The sequence below is a fragment of the Phaseolus vulgaris genome, chromosome 5, assembly GCF_000499845.2.
Source record: "Phaseolus vulgaris cultivar G19833 chromosome 5, P. vulgaris v2.0, whole genome shotgun sequence".
Classification (NCBI taxonomy): Eukaryota; Viridiplantae; Streptophyta; class Magnoliopsida; order Fabales; family Fabaceae; genus Phaseolus; species Phaseolus vulgaris.
Genome location: NC_023755.2, coordinates 32,699,142 through 32,720,918, shown reverse-complemented (window position 1 = coordinate 32,720,918; position 21,777 = coordinate 32,699,142). Strand labels below are relative to the sequence as shown.

Sequence of the window (21,777 nt, the reverse complement as noted above, 5' to 3'; positions counted from 1 at the left end):
TCTTTGTAAACACCCTTCTTTCCCTTCTCAACCGTAAGAACTCCCACCTCCAACTACAACAACTCTCTACTTCCAGTACTATTGCCATAGTAGTCCTCACTTTTAGTGTCACTGCCACAATATCTCCCACGTTCAACTGAACTGCATCAGTCCCTTATCTTTGTCTTTTAAGTAGAAATACATTGTATTTTCAATCCAAAATACATATTTTTTTTTTATCTTGGATTACACAGTTATTTTTTTTAATAGTTTGGATTGCACAATTTAAAATACAAATTAATGAATTCAATATATTTTAAATTGTAGAATCTAAAATACAAAATTGTTATTTCCAGTCATAGAATTTAAAATACAAATTAATATATTTAATATATTTTAAATTATAGAATTCATAATACAAACCTGAATTTATATTTCAGATTATAAAATCTAGAATACAAATTTGTATTTTAGATTCCACAATAAAATGCACATTTTATATCGTGATTCTACAATCTGAAATCATAAAATTTTGCATTTAGAATTATAGAATTTAAAATAGGAAATTTACATTCTAAATTGTAAAATCTAAAATGTGTAATTTCAATATTTTTGAAGATATGACAGAAGAAACTACGGAGATTTGCCGAAAATGGGTAGTTATTATAACGTAGGCCCATAGAATTAAAAAGTTGGGCCAACATGATTCCAAGCAATGTTGAGGCCCAAACAGAGGGTGGTTGGTGTTATGCGTGAATCTTCGTCCTCATGTTCTTCTCTATCTGCCTTAGGCGATCTGTGATTGTCCGAGACAGAGAGAGATGATGATGCATTCGCGGATTAGAAGCGTTGCCGGAAACATCAAATGCGCCGCGAGACTCTTAAGTTCATCATCTGCAACCTCTCCGGTGGCCCCGTCGCAATTCTCGCAGACCCTGGCAGGGCTCCGGGAGCGGCTGGCGGAGGAGTCGCCGTCTCTTTCGGACTTCATTGCGATGAAATCGGAGAGCGCGTACTCGGTAGACGTTGGGACGAAGAAGAAGCCGCTTCCGAAGCCGAAGTGGATGAAGGAGGCCGTTCCCGGCGGCGAGAAGTACGTACAAATCAAGAAGAAGCTCCGCGAATTGAAGCTTCACACTGTTTGCGAGGAGGCTCGGTGCCCTAATTTGGGCGAGTGTTGGTCCGGCGGCGAGACCGGCACTGCTACCGCGACAATTATGATTCTTGGTGACACTTGTACACGAGGTTGCAGGTAATAATCCAATCATTTCTTTTTATTTTTCTGTGTTTCACTATTTATTTATTTTGTAATCGGTGCATTTATTTGTTTTTTGAAAGCGGGTTGTAGGAAACTTGTTGTAGATTTGGAAAAGTAGGTAGAGTAGATAATCCTTGGCGTGTTTCAGTTTGATTGATAAGTAGAGCTGATAGAACTCGCCAGTTGAGTAGCAAAATTGACACGGAATAATTCTGTGCTCATGTTATGAATTCTACGTAAGCAGTAAACATGTTGTAGAGATTGAGTTGTTTATTGGCTTAGCACGTATGGTTGACTGAGATTGTAATTATTACATGTAGAATTTGGGTTACTCAACTCCAAACACTAGCTCATGAAGTGAGAGAGCTGTCGCACACTTGTATATATACGATTGGCGGAGCTTCAGGAAATATTTTGCCGCTGTCTAAATAGATGTACACAATTTTTTGGGATGACAAATATATAAAATATACTAAAATTAAAAATAATTATTTTTATTTATATATGCAAAAAAAAAGTGGTGGGCAAAGGCCCCTCTCACATCCAACAAAGCTCCGCCATGATATATTATTTTGTTCATATCATTAGTGAACCGGAGATCTCGAATACATTTCCTTCAAATTCATGACTTGACAAGTTTAGAGGACTGTATGTAATCCTATAATGGCTCGATAACCAGTGACTCAATATGTCGATTAGCAATCACTGAAATAGAATATCGTGTTTAAATTTGAGTTTGGATGTATAACAAGCTTTGATGCTAAATTTTTTAATTGTCCAATTGATAACTATAACTGTTCTTTGCTATAGCTGACTTCTCTTACGGTTATGCTTGTTACACATTACATCCTTTTGTTTGGGAAACTACACACACAGTCATTACTAGGCAAGGAAGGTAGGTATAATTTTCCAAAGAAGTATTGGATGTAATAAGGTCTAACTTCAGGTAAGGTGATTACGCACGACTCATTATAGTTGTATCCATTTAATTTTTTGTTAATTTTCAGATTTTGTAATGTTAAGACATCGAGGACTCCTCCACCACCTGACCCTGATGAGCCCACCAATGTGGCTGAAGCAATTGCATCATGGGGTCTGGATTATGTGGTTATAACAAGTGTTGACCGTGATGATTTACCTGATCAAGGGAGTGGTCATTTTACTGAAACAGTGCAGAAGCTGAAGGTACTGAAGCCTAATATCCTGATAGAAGCCCTAGGTATGCATTTGAATGTTTATAGTTTCTGAAAATAGTATGTCATCTGGTTCTATCAAATAACAAACAAACCAAGCCAAGCCTAATTCTGATAGGTGGGCACCTAGTTCTATTTAGAAAATTATATGGTTTGCTGTTATAGTTAGTGGACAATGGGTATGAATGGAAGGTGCCATCTTTTGTTTCAAGTGTAGGATATTAGGTTGCAAGGTGAATCAGGTGGTACCTATAGTGCTAATTTCCCATGCAGTGTCGATTGCTGAATTTCATAGACATAGTATTTTTATTACTGAAAATGTGATATGCTTATGGTATGGCTTTTAATAGAATTAAAAAGAGATCTTGTTTACAGGTCATTGAGAATAAATTTGGTTTTATTTTGTATTTTTATATCAGGTATCAATCTTAGTATATATTTGTGAGATGGAGAATTATTTGGGGTACTATGCTTAATTAAAAACCTTTTTAAATACTAACTCAAAATGTCTTCCTTTGATGACTTCTGCACCATTGTTGTTGAAACAGTTCCGGACTTCCGAGGAGATGATGACTGTGTTGAGAAGGTTGCCAAATCAGGACTAGATGTCTTTGCACATAACATCGAGACAGTTGAAGAGCTACAGAATGTTGTACGGGATCATCGTGCTAATTTTAAGCAGTCATTAAAGGTTCTAATGATGGCCAAGGAATATGCTCCTGCTGGAACACTCACTAAGACTTCAATAATGTTAGGCTGTGGGGAAACACCTGGCCAGATTGTAAAGACAATGGAGAAGGTTCGAGCGGCTGGTGTTGACGTGATGACATTTGGGCAATACATGAGACCTTCAAAGCGCCATATGCCAGTATCTGAATATGTTACACCAGAGGCATTTAATAAGTATCAGACTCTTGGCATGGAAATGGTGAGTCTTTTGTTCATGTGTTTGTATTTAACTTATTCTTGTTCGGAGAAATACTCATTTTTTTTGTGAATTCCCTGGAGTTGTTGAAAAAGATAGCATTTATATCCTATAATTAATTGGTTTCCAAAAGTAATTGTTAGATATGATGAATATCTTGTGATACCAATATTGTATCAAAATATTTTAGAGTATCTTAGAGATTTTATCTGTAGATTATTTTTCTATTTCTTTTGAAAATAATAATTTTTGTTTTGCTATTTCTTTGACTTCCAGGTTTCCTTATATTTCATGACATGACTTCTTATTTGGTTAGGATTATGTTAGTTTTGGCATAAAAAATATAGTGTTTTATCATTTTATTGTAACTCCTTATTCAGACTCTTTTCCTGGTCGTTCCTATATACCAAAAATCCAATAATTTCTACTGTAATTACTGATAGGATATTTTCTCATCAATTTTTCTGGCCTTCATGTAATCTTAGATATCAGTTCTGTACAATACTAATTTTTGGTTGTTGTTTCCTATGTTATCTTGGTGTATAGTAGATATTTGAGTGGCATAAAACTTAATACACTAGTGCTTCTTGCCTGTATTTATTATTGTCTCAAAATTTGGGGCATATAAAAACATTTCCTGCATCATTTTGCTTATTCATTTTTTGTAAAATAATCGTATCTTGCTAATCCGTGGTAAATTCAGGCTTGTTATTACCTATGTATTCTTAGGAGTTAGCACACCTGGACCCATGGGACCTGCCAATAGCATCTTTACCTGACATTCTATTTCTATTCATCACCAAGCGAGTGCAATCATGGAACATTTCTCTCCTTTTAATTGTTGCATCCAGCATCATGATGATTTGTGGAAAAACTGTAATACTATAAAAGTTGCATATGGTATTTAATTACAATATCATGTGGTATGAATGACGAACTGATTCTACTTTGCCTATAGGGCTTTCGATATGTGGCATCTGGGCCCATGGTGAGGTCTTCATACAAAGCAGGTGAATTCTATATTAAATCCATGATTGAATCGGATCGAACTGCATCTCCCTCAAAGCTGACATCCTCTTGATCCATTATCTTTTTTTTTTCTTTTATTTACTCACTCCAATGTGCATTATATGTAAGGAGCGCAGGCTCACTACATGCTGTTGATGGGCATGTGCTGCCTGCCATTCTTTTCTCCGCCTCCTCCTCTGCAACCCCAACACCTATTATTTGGAAAGTGCAGATTTCAAAGTTGATTGTATATGTTCTCATTTACTTGTACTCATTTTCTCTATTAAACTGGAACTCACTTGTACCAGTTACTGTAATCATTAAAAGTAATAAGTGTTTACCTCTTATTTGAGAAATTGTTTAAAGCTGTTGATTTTAATACTCTTGAAGTGTTGATCTTAACTCAATTTGGGTTTATTTGGTAGTTGACATTCAAACTTATCTCACTGGACTTTAGTTTTGAATTAGAGTTTGGTACTACTTTATAGCAGCGTACTACCGAGAGCCTATATTATTGTCCTGAAGCCATGTATGGTGTTACCGTTACATTCATCAGGAGGATAGCCTAGTAGAGAAATGAATAGTGAGGTATTCTTCTTTTGGGTTCTGACTTATTACAGGCTGGCTAGTGGCTGTCTCTCAACATCTTGTGGGGACTGACGGTAAAACAATTGAAAGCTGGAGTACTGAGTAATCATTTTTGGTTACAATACATTCCTGAACCATATAAAATCTGTCGAAATATGGAAAGTTTTGGGGGGGTACCTTTGTACCATATGGGGGTTCTGTGTGTATATCGTGGTAAAATGCTTACTGGGGTAAATCTTGGTGGGGTTTTTGTTTTTATTGTCTATTAGAATTAAACAAACTGATGCTGATCAGAAAAGGTGTGGAGGGGGGTGTATCCTTTATTTTTTTATATCGAATCCAAGGTATCCACATAAGTTTGTTCAGTTCTTGGTGATGATGAGCTTCATAAGATCAATTTAGCTATCAATGGAGGTACCAAAAATGGCAGCCCGACTAAACCACATTCATAAAATTCTGTCTGATTCGGTGCCAATAGGTTATATTGGTCAGTTTTTTAAAAACTATAAAGAATTGAAAATAAACTATGTATTTTTAAAATTTAAATAATATTAATGAAAATATTTTTTAATTTTAAATATAATAAAATAATAATTTTTTTATTTTTTAAAAACTACAAATATTATTTTATAGTCCACTTAAACCACAAAATTAATGAATTGAATAAAAGTTTATCTGATTTAATTTATGTCAATATTATTTTACAGATTGTCTTATATTTTTACTGTTCTAATAATGATCATATATATATATATACACACATACTTACTAAAAAAACGATTTGATTTAATTTATCTTACCATTTCGATGGGTGCATATTGGGATAGTTTTAGTAGTTATCAATATAGATATTAAAAATTTATTAGAATTCCGTAAGACCAGGTTTATTCTTGTAAAATGATTAAAAAGTTATGAAGTTTCTTTGAAAGTTTAAAGTTTGTTTGAGAAGTAAGCCTTCTTGACAAGTTAAAGTGATTGTCTTCTTATGGGTGTTGCACTTTTAGGCTCTCGAGACATATAATTGTACAATTTTTGTTTCTAGGTTTTTAACAGTGTAAAAACTGTATTTTTTTTAGATATGGTAGTTGTGATATATATATTCTTTTCACCAGTGAGTATTGCATGAGTAAATAATAAAAAATAGAATTAAATTACTTTAATAAAACAATGACGGAGAAACCAAAATTTTACAATCGCTATAACTAAAAGAACCAATTTGTGTAATTAGAATTATAAAAAAACTAAGATTCTACAATTGATATGTTTAAGAAACGAAAAACGTAATATGTTTCTTATTTTACTTATTATTCATGATTATGGTGCTCAGAAAATGCGTTTGAGATTTTATAAATATGAATATTTTAGACCGAAATGGGAAATTATTTTTTCAATAGTAACAATAATAAGGACCAATCACTTATTAAAGTTTTCTTATAAAAAAATTAATTTTATGTAAATAGAAATTAAATAAATATATTTAATCTTTCTACAAATATAAATACGAGAAGGACATATATATGAATGTAATATAATTTTTCACGTATTCACAGTTTTCTCTGTGTATTTGTTTTGTTGGTTTGAAATCAAATTAGTTTCTTTCTTAAGTGACAATTCAAAAGGCATCCATCTTTATTTTCCTTACGTTCTTTAGCATGATATTGACAGCCTTGGCCACCATGTTTAGCTTTTGAATAATCTTTTCCAATTCTTGCATAAACTTTAGAGTTGCCTTTTTTAGGTCGTCCTTCTCAATTTCTTGCATTAAATTTCAGAATTCACTTTTGAATTCATCTTTTCCATTTTCTGGAGGGGAAAATATCATCATCACATTATAAAAAAAAATCCTGTTTTCGTCAAGTCTTCTATTAAATAAGTGTTCTCATTTAAGCAAACGTGCTAAAATTTATACTCTTTAAAACAGCTATATTAAATAGCATAAAAAAATCACTTTTCTTCAACGCGTAGTTTTCCAAGATTTGGAATTTGAATTCTTTCGAGTTAAAGGGTTGGCAAAAGCAGTTTCAAACTATAATTTCCTTCTTTTAATAAACCCTACATTCGAATACAGTTTTATAAGCACGGTTGTATCAAACTAACATGAATTACAAAGCATGATCCATAAATATGATGTCACAAAATGAATAAGCGAAAGAAATCAAACAAAATAAATGATTCATACACACACAAATATTTACCGTTCTACAGGTTGTTGTATGAATAGTACATCTCTTAAAAACATTATCCTCGTAATATAATTTTATTTTATAAAATAAAGTTATAATTTTAATAATAAAGACATTTTTAAAAGTATATGATTTAAACATTACATATTACTAGTACTATTAATATTTTGTCTATTGATTTTATTTTAGTTTTTGAAAAAAAAATCATATACGGGAATTTTGTTTGTAATTTATACCATTCAATCCAACCTTTGAAGAATAGAACCAAATAATTATCTATGTTAATTCTGCAAAACTCAGCTAAATTATTAAACCCTCACATTTTCATTTGAAGATAGATTGTTTTATAACGTTTCTTAATTTCAAGTATTATATTTTTCTATTATACATTTTAATATTAATAATATATTACATTTTAAAACATTATTAACAAATTTAAAATAAATAATTGATTAAGGTAATAGTTAAGTATATTAAAGTACAAAGTTAAAATAATAGTATAAATGATAAAATAGTATAATTTAAATAAATCGGGTAAAAAAAAAGTAATAACAAAAAAATCTTACTTTATATACCAACATTGTTGACTTAGGTAAAATTAAATTTGAATTATTTAAAGAAAATATCATATTCAAATCTATAGAGAAAATATTATTGAAAAAAAAACCATGATAAATGAAGTTTTTTCATCATTCAAATTTAAAAATCTTATCTATTCAAACATTATAATAAAATGAAACAAAACTTTCAAGTAAAAGAACTAAAAATGACCTAAAAGTGCTTTCAAAACGTAGTCTTTACTGAAAAGAATCCAAGGCAATACTTTTTAAATCACTGTATCTTATTTTTTTTAAAAAAGTTCATCTATACGGACAAGTTAGTGAAAAAAAATGCTCAACCTTTATGAATGTCATGGAATAGCCATGCTTGCTAATTGCCCCATGCAGAGTCACGCAACTAAACTTAAACATTTACAAGCAGATTAAATTCAAAATATTTATTTAGTTAAAAGGAAAATATATTTCATGTTGTAGATTCTATTTTATCCTGCTAATTAAGGTTATGAGCAAATAGTGCATGTCAAAAAACAAAATACAAAAAATAACAAACTCTTCTTTATTCACATGATTAGTATTTAAAAAGTTCAATTATTAATTAGTTAATTACGCTGAACTTTGTTAATATTATTTCACATGTGTTTAGTGGACTATATAAATCCATTTCTCACAAAATTTGAAAAAATAAAAACAAGAAAAAATTGATTTCTAATAGCATAAACAGAATTTAAGATTGTTGGATGCAAGTGTGTCCTTCATCCAGAGAAAGATGAAGGCTATTTAAACAGCTCCAACCATGTTCTTGCTTCACTCAACCTCTACAATCTAAATTCACCTTAGTTCCTATTTTTTTTTCTGTGTTCCACTTTTTCTCTCCACATCCCAAATCTCCTCTCATAGCCTTTTCCCCAAATCACCCTGTTTTCAGTAGCCGTTAATCACTTTTCATTCCCTTACCCATCAAAAATTTCAAAACCAAATAACCTAAGCCATGCAGCAGCATTCTACACTGCATTGTTCTACCCACCACCACTACTACTACATTGTTGCAACCTGAAACTCAAAACTCTTCGCGATTTGTTCCAAAAAATCAAATGGGTTGCTGCTTGAGTTCCCCTAACTCCAACCAACCCCAAAATGAACCCAAACACCCACAACCCCACGTGGGATCCGTTGAACAAAACTGTAGAATCAGAAACCCACAACCCCTTGAAGAGGAATATGTGAAAGAGGTTCTTTCTGAAACACCCATCTCCAAACCACAACAAATTCCAACTTTTAAGCCACATATGAAGACCCAATTGCCCGCTATTCAGCCACCAAAGGTTCCCTTAAAAAAAGCGTTGGAACCTGAGGAAGTGTCTGCCGTGTCGGAAACGTGCAGCAACGGCGAGAGTTTCTCCACCACTACCACCGTGACGGAAAACCGAGAAGACGAAGCCACAAGTAAGAGAAGCAACGCAACTCAAAACCGGAAGCGTTCGTACACCGTCGACAGTAGAATCAGCTCCAGGGACCGGAGGCAGAAATCCCCGGCGAGAAAGCCAGAAATTCCGGTGAGGCCACGGTCAGTTCCCCGGAGATATTCTGATCAGGCACCCCGTCTTTCCGGAGAGGGGTCCATCCGGCGGTCGAGGTCGCCGTCGCGTGGAGGCCGGAGTAATATCCGGCCGCCGACGCGACGGGTTCTAGCTGCTAAGGATGTTGTGGAGAGAAACGACAGCGTTTCGGTGAAGGAGTCACTAGAGAACCCACAGGTGTCACTGGAGTGCTTTATCTTTCTGTAGGTTCTGGAAGCAAGTTTCTTTGTTAATTGTTTCAAGGGTTTTTGGTTTGGTAGAAGCAATTTTGAGTCACATGACGTGTTTTACATTTTAGTGGCAGTTTCAAGTGGTTGGAGTTCATTTTTCTCCTTGTTTGTGGGACATGTTGCTCGCAAAATTGCTTCTGTAAATACTTGCATCTCCATAGATGTTTCTCTTTTTCGTGTTCTTACCTTATTTCTTGTGATATCTGGTTAATTTGTATGGAATCTGCAGCAATAACAGTATGCATGTAATGTTTTGTTCTCATTCTATACACTCTTCGGAAATCTTTCTGCAGAATTTTCTTTAATCTTATAAAGAAAATGCCAAATAAAAAATAAATTTATACAATCATCCATGATGGAGGACTTGAATGTATGATCTATCATGCATAATATAGTTTCAATAGATTAAAAATCCTGGGTTTGAGAGAGGTTTATTAACAGCAGAAGCTGTTTGGAATTTGAGTTTTCCATAGGAGAAAGTATGAGACCAGTTACAACCTAAAACTTTGATACTTAAAGATTTAGTGTTTATAAGGTTTTTTTCTTATATACTATGGAACTAATATAACTGGATGAAAAACTGTCATAATTTAATGTTTGGTAAAGTATTATTGTATTTAATGCATATTTTAATGTATATGATTTTTAACAAAGGCAAAAAGATATGTAAAGATATTAAGATTGAAATATGAAGTTATGGGATCTGGTCCATTGCTATAAAAAAAACTGATAGGCACAGTGGGCTTAGTTAGAGAACATTAAACTAAACTAATGTGGTGAGATGATGTGGATATTTTATAATGTATAATAGTAATTCTTGAGAAAGAGTTGAATGCAGTGAACCAAAATGGTCCACCAGGTTGAGCATCCTCTTTAATTACTTTATAGGGGAGGGAGAAGAAGACAGATAGACAGACACAGAGGCTGCTTTTGTTTCTGTGGATTGTCATCTTTTCTTTTCTGTTGTGTTCAACAGCAACCGTGTACCTTCATTTCAAGCATGCTAAAAAGTGTAGATAGCAGATAGCTCGCAAACTGACAAATCATTAGACAGTTAGTTTTGAAATGTTTTAACTCTTACTGATTTGATTGTTAATAATTTGTCTAGTTATAAGCATAACATAATTCCGATAATATAGGTTGGACAATTCATTTTTTCTATTATATATATATATATATATATATATATATATATTGTTTGTGTTTTTGTTACCCAGAAATCTACCATACAATTGAGACACCTTCTTGTTCGGTCACTCAGCATGCACTTCAATTACTTTCCATACAAGCTCCTTTCTCTTCTTTGATCTCTTCATTCTTCGGCCTTCTCGTAATCCAGATTCTTCAGCTCTCGGTCTTCTCGTAAACACCGAATGAGAGTACCTGCAGAAGTCACTCCGACCATCAAGTCAGTAAAGATATTTGGCACTCAATTATCAGAGCACTGTACCTGATGATGATCCTGGTTTTTGGAATGTGTGCTATTTATATTACCTTAGTGGACTTTCCTTATTGAACCAAATTAGGGAGTTGAACCATGTTTAGGGTTACATTACCTGGTCCTTAATCGTGGATTAGCTTCACTGATTCTATTTAAGCGTAACTGAATTTGAGATGTCGATCGGCCCATTCACTAGCACAAAATGTATAAACAACGACTATTTATTTAATGCGGTTTTAGGGTTAGCCGTTGTCATTTAAAATGCAGTGGTATTTTTGAAATTAATTTCATTTAGGAATAATAGCCGCATTCTTAAATCATGCATTCTTAAATCAAAGCGCATGATTTACGAATGCAGTTATTTAAATAGCCGCCTTCATAAATCAAAGCGCGTGATTTAAGAATGCCGCATTCTTAAATCATTTTTTACCCTAATTTTGAAGCGCGCCACTTACGCTTTCATACTTTCTTTTTTTTTGGCGCTTTGCGTTTTCTCTTTTTTTCTACTCTGGTGTTCCTCTCTTTTTTCTGCGAGCTTCATTGTGTTCTCCTCGTACCATTGTAAGTTCGTTTCGATTCACTCTCTTTCTTTTTAACCAATGGTTTATAAATTTTTTTCGTTTCACTTATTTGTTTGTTTTCTTGCATTGGCGAAGGGTTCTCTGACGCTTCATTTTCTCTTTTGTTTATGCTCTCGTGCTTCCTCTCATTTTCTATAGGCCTTCATTGTCTTCTTTGTGCCATTGTAAGTTCGTTTCGAGTTCTCTTTCTTCTTCACCATTGGTTTATATATATTTTTTCGTTTCTCTTATCTATTTGTTTTCTTGTAGTGACGAAGGTCACCATTGCTTCATTGCATGCAGTTTGGGTTTTTGCTATGCCGTATTTGCTCCGTTGTTGCTGCTGCCACCGCTATTGCTGCCTTAGGGTTTATAGTTTTTTTTTTTATAAAATTAAATAAGAATGCGGCTATTTACCATAGTTACATTCATAAATCGTATTTACGAATGCGGCTAAATAGCCGCACTTATAAATATAAAATAGTCGCACTTGTTTTGCCTTTCTGCACTAGTGATTGAAGCATATCATGATATTGGTCGGCCTAGTGATGAGGATCGACACATGTAATCAGTCGTCCAAAACTTCTTGATTAAAAGTATATTTTAAAATAATGATTCGACGCTTAAATAAATATTGTTATAAAGGATTCTCTCATTTATAATGTAATTAATGTGTATAATTATAAAGATTGTATTAATTGATTTATGGTGTATTTTTTCTTATGTTAATGTATTCTTACCAGCTGATCGATGAACATCCGATACCGATTTATTCATGTTGTTTTTTATTCTATTTGAAGAAAAATATTGGTTTTGTTTCATTCAAAACTTACAGTAAAAGTTAAGTGGTTTTTTTTATAGCTGTACCAACTTGTAATAAAAAGAGCATCCTAGTTCATCTCATCTTACAATAATTGTATGACATTTTTAGAAAAAGAAGAATCGGAGATGAAGACATATCAATGATAATAGTATACACGATAAGATTGTGTTTTCCTTCCAGAACTTGCAGTTGTTGCTTGCTTCCTGAGTCTAAGAACCTATACTTATTACCTTACTATAAAAAATAGTGATGAGAAATAATTAATTTGGCTTCAGGGGAGTGGTGAGTGTTGCTTTTTGGAGCTTTCTACATGGAGATAATAAGTTTAAATATATAAAGTTTATTTGTCTTCAAATATTTAAGGGGAGAGAAATTAAATTATAAGGTTATGAGAAAATAAAACTCATTCTTGAAAAATACAACAACAGAGAAAGAAGAAAAAAAATTAAGTATTTTTTATATGAAAGGTTATTTGCACTGCCAATATTCTATTTTGGGATTTTTTTTTTCCATTTTTCTTCTTGTTTATTAGAATTGTTATTTGATTTATTTTGACTAAATGCTGATATTTATGTACTTGTTGAAAACTCTATTGTATCATTTATTTTGTCATATACCTATCTTATTTCCTTTTTTTTTTCTTTACACTTTTTTTTTTATAAATTCTTATTATTATTCTATCATTAAGTTATTATTTTGAACCACTTATCTTTAAATTAAAAAAAACTGAAACATAATAAAAAAAAAATAATGGCAAAGATTATATTAGAAAATTTTGCTGACATAGCAGGCTTTATAAGAATACTTAGGCAGATAAGATAACGGAACATTTTTATGCAAAGTATATGAGTCTATTTCTTTAAGGAACTTAGTATTTGTTTTGTTATCTTCATATCCGATAATCGACCGAAATTCTATTTTAAAAAAGAAAAAAAAATGATATTGCAAACAAAATACCACCATTAATTTTTTTTATATTTAAATATTTTAGATTAACCTTTGAAATCACAATAATTCTAAACAAATTTCTTCATATTTATTTCAATAATTAATTATAATTTATTCCTTAAATATGTATATTTTAATTCATATATTATTTACTTAAGTTAATAAATTAACTTAATTGTATATTCACTTAAACTATTTATTTAAATTACTACTTAAATTTCCAAATTTTATTCTTAAATAAGTTAATAAATAAATTATGTTAAAAATAGAGTCTCCAAGACTCATAATATTAATTTTGGTTCAAATTTTTGTTTAAATCCTTAAATGATTCAAATACATACATTGTTGTGAGTTAACATACATTTTTAATTAATTATTTTATTACTTTTTATGTACTTTTATCTTTTTTTTTTCTCAAAAGGAAAACTCTAAACAAAACGAAGGATATAATTTGGTTTCTAATAAACCAAATTCCAATGTTACAAGTTCTAATGTTTTAACCACAAGTTTATTAAAATAATATTGTTAAAGTAAATAGTTATAAGGTATTGACCACTTTGAAGTTTGATGGCTCTAGCACAAATTTTTTTCATGTATTTGAAGGATTAAAGGAAGAAGATGTATATAATTGTCCTTGATCTCGATAATTAAGTAATATGGAACTATTAAGTACCGAAACACGTCCCTAGGTCGATGACTAAGGAAAATAAAGGTTCATTTTCTGAATTTCTTTTTTATTCTCACATACGACATCAATGTTCCAACCTCAAATTTATTAAGATAACATTGTTATGGTCAATTACTTCATCAAATGTATTACCCGCTTTAAATCTCAGTGACTACATCATGATTTTGTCCTTAAAAAATGTCTCGACTCCTAAGTAATGTGAAAATATTAGGTGTATCGAAACAAGTTCCCAATCAAGGACCAAAGAATGTAGGAGCAATACAAGACTTTTAACATGTGGACCTTTCTTTGACTTTTATAAAATAATTTAGCTTCCAAATTTGAGAAGACTCAACTCAAATATCTCAAAACATCATTCTTTCCACCTCATACGAATAACATTCTTCTCTCAAGGGAGATCACCTACTATATGTGTAATGAAATATCATTATATGCAATTTTTGAAAAATTTATTATACTATTCCAAAAAAATATTAAAATATTAGATTTATACATTTTAGGTATAAATTAATTGAATCAATTTTTCTAAAATTATTATTATCTTCATTTTTTTTCATTCTTTATGATGGATTCTATTCTCACCAAAGTTTTTGAGTTTTTTGTTGTTAAGAAGGTGTCAGTGGATGGCGAGGGTGTAGAAGGTAAGTGGGTTTGGAAGGAAAGAGAGAATTTGATCTATACAGTGAAATCAACTTATAAAATTTTGAGGAGGGAATTAGAAAGTGAACATCGACTATTTTTTGAAATTTTTTGGAAGATAAAGACTATCCCTTCTGTTGGGTCTATTAGTGTCTAAGTTCAAGAGGGCAGGGGTGAATTGAGCTTATAAAATTTTCGCAAGAACACACAATTTTCAGTATACCAGAGGCAAAAAGAACAGATTGTTTTTACATGAAACAGATTGATTCTCCAGAGCAGTCTAGCACAATTTGAATTTGTTCAATATAAAATTGTGATCAACAGAGGATTATAACAGAGTCAGATCAGCTGAATATTATGAGGATGAAGGATACAGCTATGCTTAGAGATCAAACAAATTTACTCAACACAAGGTTCTAAGGAGAATGATTCTTTCTCAGATTTTAATGAATAGACTGTTTGTTCACAGATCACTTAAACCATCATATACAATTGCCTTGTTTGTGATTAGAAAGCTTTAACAAATCAGGAAGAACTGTTCTTACTTAAACCCAGAATTAACATATTCAATTTCAAAAGAACAGATTTAGTTCTTGACAGAATTAAGCAAAACCAGAAATGAGTGCAGGGATGAGAAGAAAAGGCACACAAGTTTTTATACTGGTTCACTCATACAGAGCTACGTCCAGTCTCACCTTACCCCAAGGTGGAATCCACTAAAAACAGTACCAATTACTTACAAACACAGCAGTTCTTGAACACTACAAGAACAACACAATCAATGCTGAAAAACCCTATTTCAGCACACCTTGCACTCCAAGAAACCCTATCAAGGAGTGACTAACACTTACACCTTTACAAACCAGAATAAAGGAAAGATTACACCTGAAAAGAAGATGCAAGAACTCAAAACCAGTAGTTCAATTTGCTGCAGAACTGCACCAGCACCTTCACCAAGATCAAAGGTTTCCTAGAACAAGCACACTTGAAAATCTCTTTGGAAAACCTTTCAAAAATCTTTTGATCCTTCTTCTCACATGGAAAATGTCTGATCTCTGTCAAAAACGTAATTGCTCAACTCTTTTTCATGTGAGAGAGACTTTTCTTTATATAGAAAACAATTTCTAACTTCTTTTAAAAAAACAGTTGAAAAGCAGTTATGAAAACAACATATTCATTTTTGAACTTAACAGATTTATTTTGTGAAAACCGCCAACTCAGCTAACTGAAATAACTGTCTGAGTTGTACCTTTGGTGCCCTAACTAACTTGTGAAAAACCTTTCAGCTGACCAAAGAATAAACCTGTTCTTTCTCAGTGAAACAAATTAAAAGATAGCAAACAGGCTAGCTCAGCTTTAACTGAAATAACTAACTAAGCTTTACCTGTGGTGCCCTAACAGAATTTTAGAAAAGCCTTTTAACAGAGAAGAAATAAACCGATTCTTTCTCCATAAAACAGATTTATTTTTGTACTGATTTAAAACTTTTAAGAGCACTTTTAAAAGCTTTTCAAAAAACCTTTAACCACATCATGTGCTTGATCTAGACTTGGTTAGGCATCTAGGATGGGTTATACAGCAAAAGGCAACCTTACACAATTACAAGCCTACATACAAGATCATCTAAACCTATTACAAACATTACAACAAACTAGCTATTTTTCTACATCAAACACACACTAACACTAGGTAGAGAAGAGGCTTCATCCATCTTCAACACCTTCGACCCAGGTAACTGCTTGACGAGTTTTGGAAAACAATCTTGCTACGAAGGATAACCTTGTGAGACGTGGAATAATGTTGGCAAGTAATTAATGTGTTTTGTGTGGGGAGGAAGTAGAGTCAATAAGTCATCTGTTCTTTAAATGGAAGATAGTTTGATCAATCTAGACTGTGTTACTCTTAGTTGGGCATACTATCCCATTATGATGCTAAAACACATTTGTTACTATTTAGGATGTTAGGGAAGAGCAAATTGGTAAATAGAGTTTGGAGAAGTGTTTGAGTGGAAATAATTGAGGAGATTTCGAAACATAGAAATAATTGTATCTTTAGAAGTGGCAAAGTTGATAAGGTGGAGGTTTTCATTGTTCCTCAACTTAAGATTTAGGCATGGATCATTTCGAAAGAACACTTGGCAGATTTTTCTTATTCAGATTGGTGTTTAGACCCCAAGTGTCGTATGAGATATCTTAAAAGTGAATAAATTATGTTTCTAAACGATTAATTTCACGCCTAGCAAGCTAGGAAAAGGTGAGTGTTTCTTTTTTAGGTAATAGGTACGGGTGCACGAGTTAGGAGGTAACTATTGAACAAGGCTTTAATGTCTCCAAATCTCTATGGATTGCTTGAAGACTGGATGTAGCTTGTGTGTGTTTGTTTTGGGTAGTTTGAATTGTAAATCCACTTAATTAGGATTCAAAGTTGGTTTAAATCAAATCCTTTTGAAAAAAGAGTGTTTTACAAAGAAGTGGAAAAACAACCAATTATTTTATCGTTTCAATCGGTTGTTTGGTACTTAGTGTTTTTGAAACAAGTTTGACAAAGCTTAAATTGGTTAACTTAGTCAAGCCAATTCAATTAGTTGTTTCGACAATTCAATCGATTGTTTTTTGAAAACTCTTAACATAATCTGTTAAGTTTGGTAAATATGTTTTAATTGATTCAAAACTTTTTTGGCTCCTTCATTAAATGCTTTTAACTGTCTTTTGGAGTTTAAATAGGTTGTTTAACGCTTCTGGTAGAAATGATCTAAGATTAATCTTTTGAAAACAATTTTCTCCACGATTTACATCAAGCTTTGATTGAACTTGCTAAGAGTGGAATATGACTGTTGTGTAATCTTTTGTAATTCAATCTGTATCAGGTGTGATCTTTCTTTATTTTCTTTTGATCTATATTTCTGTAAAGAACTGTGATTCACAAAATCAGAGGCTGTTCTGATTTGTGGTGTGTTGTATTGCCAAAGGAAGTGAGTGTTCTTGAGGGATTCAAGATCACTTCTTTGATGTGTGTGTGTGGTTGTAATCTGTGGTTGATTACATAGTGGAATATCCAGTGGTTTCTGAGGAATGGATGTAGCTCTTGGTGTAAGAGTGAACCAGTATAAATTTGTTTGTGTGATTTTCTCTTTCCCTAATCTCAATTATATTTGTTTTATGTTGTTTTTATAAACTGCTGATAAAAACAACCGGTTAAATCGCAAAAACAACCGGTTGATTTTTTGGATAAAACAGTTTTGTAGCTTGAGCATTTACATTCCTTTGGCTTTGATTCTTCATTGGCTTTCTCCATCACCCCCCTATTGTTTTAGGCCTACAACTTTAACAGTAACAAGGGTGGGAGCTAGATAATTATTCAGGAGGATGTAAGTGCTTGAGTCGGGGGCTGGAAACTAAATGAAGACAAAGATGGGAGTGGGTATTCGGGGCTTGTGGTTGTAAATGAATTTCTAGTTGATGAGTTTGAAGTTGGAAATTGTTTGGACAGCTACTGGCAAGACCAATAAAGCTGGAATGTGTTGTGAGGGCAGTAGAGGAACTCATGCGGGTTCAATTTTTTTTAGCAACATCAATTCTATATGTTGTATAATGCTCTGTGGTTTAAATCTAGGTGGTGGTGTAATGTGTTTTGAAACCTTCTGTGGGTAGATGATGAGCAGGTTTTGGATAGTTTTGTATAAGGGTTGAGACACTCATAAAATGTCTTACTTACTTTTATTAATTTTTTGCTGATAAAAAAACACAAGTGTTTTGAACAAGAAGATTCAATAGTCATCTTATATTTTGTATTATCTTGAATCAATTTATAGATAAAGTTATGATCATTCTCAATTTGTTTATGAGACACTCATGATTTTGATGTTACTTGTTCCTCAATTTTCTACAAACTATGACATTCACGGTGTTGCATTCAAGGTTATAATGAGATGGTGAAAATCTTTGAAAAAGATAATGAAGTCACTACCATTATTTATTAAGGAAAATTATGAAAAAATATTTTAAGAAAATATATTCTTTAAAATGAATATTGAGTATAAGAGTCAATTACAAGTAAGGAAGATGTTAGCACCCTAAGAAGTCCATATTAAGATGATTATTTTTAGTTAAATTTGCAAAATTAATGTAATTTTTAAAATATTTATTTTTTCCATAAAATATTTTAGTTACCTTTTTTAGAAACAAGAAAATATTGGTGAAAGTATTTTATTTAGGTCCGACAAGGATTAACCTTACGTTTACATATTTTCATTAACAGAGAATGTTGCATACACTACAAGAAAATCATTAAATAACAACTAAATTTAGAGACAATATTGGTGAAAGTATTTTATTTAGGTCCGACAAGGGTTAACTTTACGTTTACATATTTTCATTAACAGGGAATGTTGCATACACTACAAGAAAATCATTAAATAACAACTAAATTTAGAGACAAAAAATAATTAATCAGTATATTGACTAAATTAGATACTAATTTAGAGACTAAATAATTATTCATATATAAAGTGGTTTCTATTATTAATAAAAATTTATAAAATAATTTATAAATTGATATTTAAGTTAACTACCCAAGTTTTAACTACTAATATTTTAAATTCTAAATTAGTCTCTAAAAGACTAATAGAGATCAATTTAGAATATAAAATAGTAAATAGCTAAATCTGTAGTAGCTAATGATTAGATACCAATTTAAAAATTATTTTATAATTTTTTATTAATAATAAAAATTATTTTAGATACCAATAACTTTTTTAATTTATAAAATTATATCTAATTTAGTTAAATAGCAACTAGTCTCTAAAATTAGTTTCTATTGATTTTGTTGGAATGATAATTCTTTATATAAAAACAATTTTGTAATGAAAATGCTAATCTGAAGTCGATAAGGATAACCTTGGTTCTCATTTGATTTACAATAGAAAATAAATATTATTTAATTATTTATATAAATAAATTTTATTACGAGAATGTTTATTTGAGTTTGAAAATGATTACTTTACTCGTAAGTATTTCTATTAACAATAAAAAAAATTTGGGTGACATAATTATTTTTGTAAAGATGTTTTGTTGTGAAAATATTTTAGTGTTTTAATGCTTCAATAGTTTTAATGGGTATTTTTATATAAATTTTTTTTAATTATCAAATAAATCCACTGATAATTAATAATTTTTAAAATTATTATGTGAATGAAAATTATAATTATCAAACAAGTCCTAATGATAATTAATTTTTTTCAAAATTATTGTGTGAATAAAAAATTTAATTATCAAATAAATCTAAATTTTAAAATTGATAATTAATAATTTTCAATATTATTATTATATAAATGAAAATTATATTTATCAACTTCAAGTCTTGACATTATAACATCCCTATTTTTACTCATATTTGATAATATATTATGCCTGCAATATCTAATTAATATAAAGCATATACTACTTTTCATATTGTATCTCAAAGTATATCACTATTCTTAGGGATTTTAATATATACACAAAAGTTTGAAAAACAAAACATCTAAAATGAAAGCATCTCATCCTCTAACTGCTCACTGATGAACTCTATTACGTGTAACCTCATATGCTCTCGTGTAAATTAACACGATCATCATATATTAAAGAAAACAAACACAGGATAAACTAGCAATTTTTAAAACTTTCAATATCAACATAAACCTTCGATATTCTCACATTTTCACAATTTCATAAAATGTTTATCACGCTCATCATCCACATTACTCCTGTCATATTTCTAATGACTCACATACTCAGACATTTGACTCTACTTCCAGAAGACTTGCACCTGTCATACTACTCATTGTGAATTCACACAGACATGTGCATAGTCATCTCATAATCTCATATGACAGGGTAAATCCATTTGATCTGCTCTGATAAACTCTTTCAAACCTCAGACTCAGTCAAATGAACCTCCTTTGACTCTCACCAACTGAATAACTTCATTTATATGATTTCATTATACTAGTAGAGTCGGGACAAATCAGTACATCGTAATAACAATCTCAACATGCTATTTCCTTTACTGAAAATACTATGTGTTAATCACACTTTCACCTTATTACATACATAATTTAATATCAAACAACCAATCCTCATCAAACATCACATTTTAAGTAATTCAACAACTATTCAAATACAATTCATCTAATTTATATTACCATTCAAACAATTTAAATTCTCAATCACAAACACTTTCAATAACTTATTTACCTTAAAAATCAATATATAATATTCAAAATCACATTTTAGTCAATATTTTACTTTACTCTTAAAAGAGACAATCCTGCAAGAAAAAATTGGAGTTGCCAGGAGTCTATTGACATACTCCAATCATCAAACTGATAAGTGAGAAGGTCAGAATCTTAAAGAGAATGGAGAGGAAAGGAAAAAAGAAACTTATAGAGAGATGGTGGTTTAGGGTCTGAATAACTGAATTTTCCATTTATATGCTCTTTTTAGTTTAATAATAAATATTTCGGTGTCATTTAAAATATACCATTTATTCTAAAATTATTTTTTAATCCTTAAAGACATGATAAGAAATATTTTCAAGATTGATATATAATTGAAAATTTGAATCATCAAACAAATTTATTTTTTAATAAATTATTTTCAAAATTTATAAGAATGAAATTTTCAATTATAAATAAGTTCGAAATTAAATATAATAAATAAACAATTTTAAAAAATTTATATAAATAAAATTTTAATTTTGAAACAACTTTAACACTTAACATGATAATCAATTTTTCATTAAATATATCTAAAGTGTTAAATATGAAAATCCTTTTATGTATACATGAAAAATTGTGAATTCAATTACTTAAATGAAGTTAGAAACAACCTAAGGTTTGAGCCACTTTATACCTTAAAGAAATAAACGGAAGGCACGTTGAGGATTTCCCATCTCTGTAAACCCATCTTGTTAGAGAATGGTAAGTAATTGATCAAAAACCATCTCAGGGTTCTCAATTTCATCTACAGTCTCCTACATCATCTTTATTCAATGCGATTCATTATTCACATTCTTCTGCAAAAACTCTCACGACCATTAATGCTGCAAAAATATCCTTAATTAGTTCAATCTCTTCTATAGTTCACGGACAAGTTCTATAAAACACCATTATCCTTCATGGTAACCTCGAAAACCAGTG

At 31.1% G+C, this 21,777-nt stretch overlaps 2 protein-coding genes across 2 annotated transcripts; both read left to right on the top strand.

The window, feature by feature from the left end:
* The first annotated feature begins 675 nt into the window (after positions 1-675).
* LOC137835480 (lipoyl synthase 1, mitochondrial-like) lies at positions 676-4,719 on the top strand. The gene is made up of 4 exons (XM_068644007.1): positions 676-1,231; positions 2,245-2,456; positions 2,979-3,358; positions 4,314-4,719. The coding sequence occupies exons 1-4, from the start codon at positions 801-803 to the stop codon at positions 4,434-4,436; spliced, it is 1,146 nt and encodes a 381-aa protein (XP_068500108.1). The 5' UTR covers positions 676-800; the 3' UTR covers positions 4,437-4,719.
* A 4,066-nt stretch (positions 4,720-8,785) lies between these two features.
* On the top strand, positions 8,786-9,712 carry LOC137834337 (uncharacterized). The gene is made up of 2 exons (XM_068642395.1): positions 8,786-9,474; positions 9,532-9,712. Exons 1-2 carry the CDS (start codon positions 8,786-8,788, stop codon positions 9,710-9,712), a joined length of 870 nt encoding a protein of 289 aa, XP_068498496.1.
* The last annotated feature ends 12,065 nt before the right edge of the window (positions 9,713-21,777 follow it).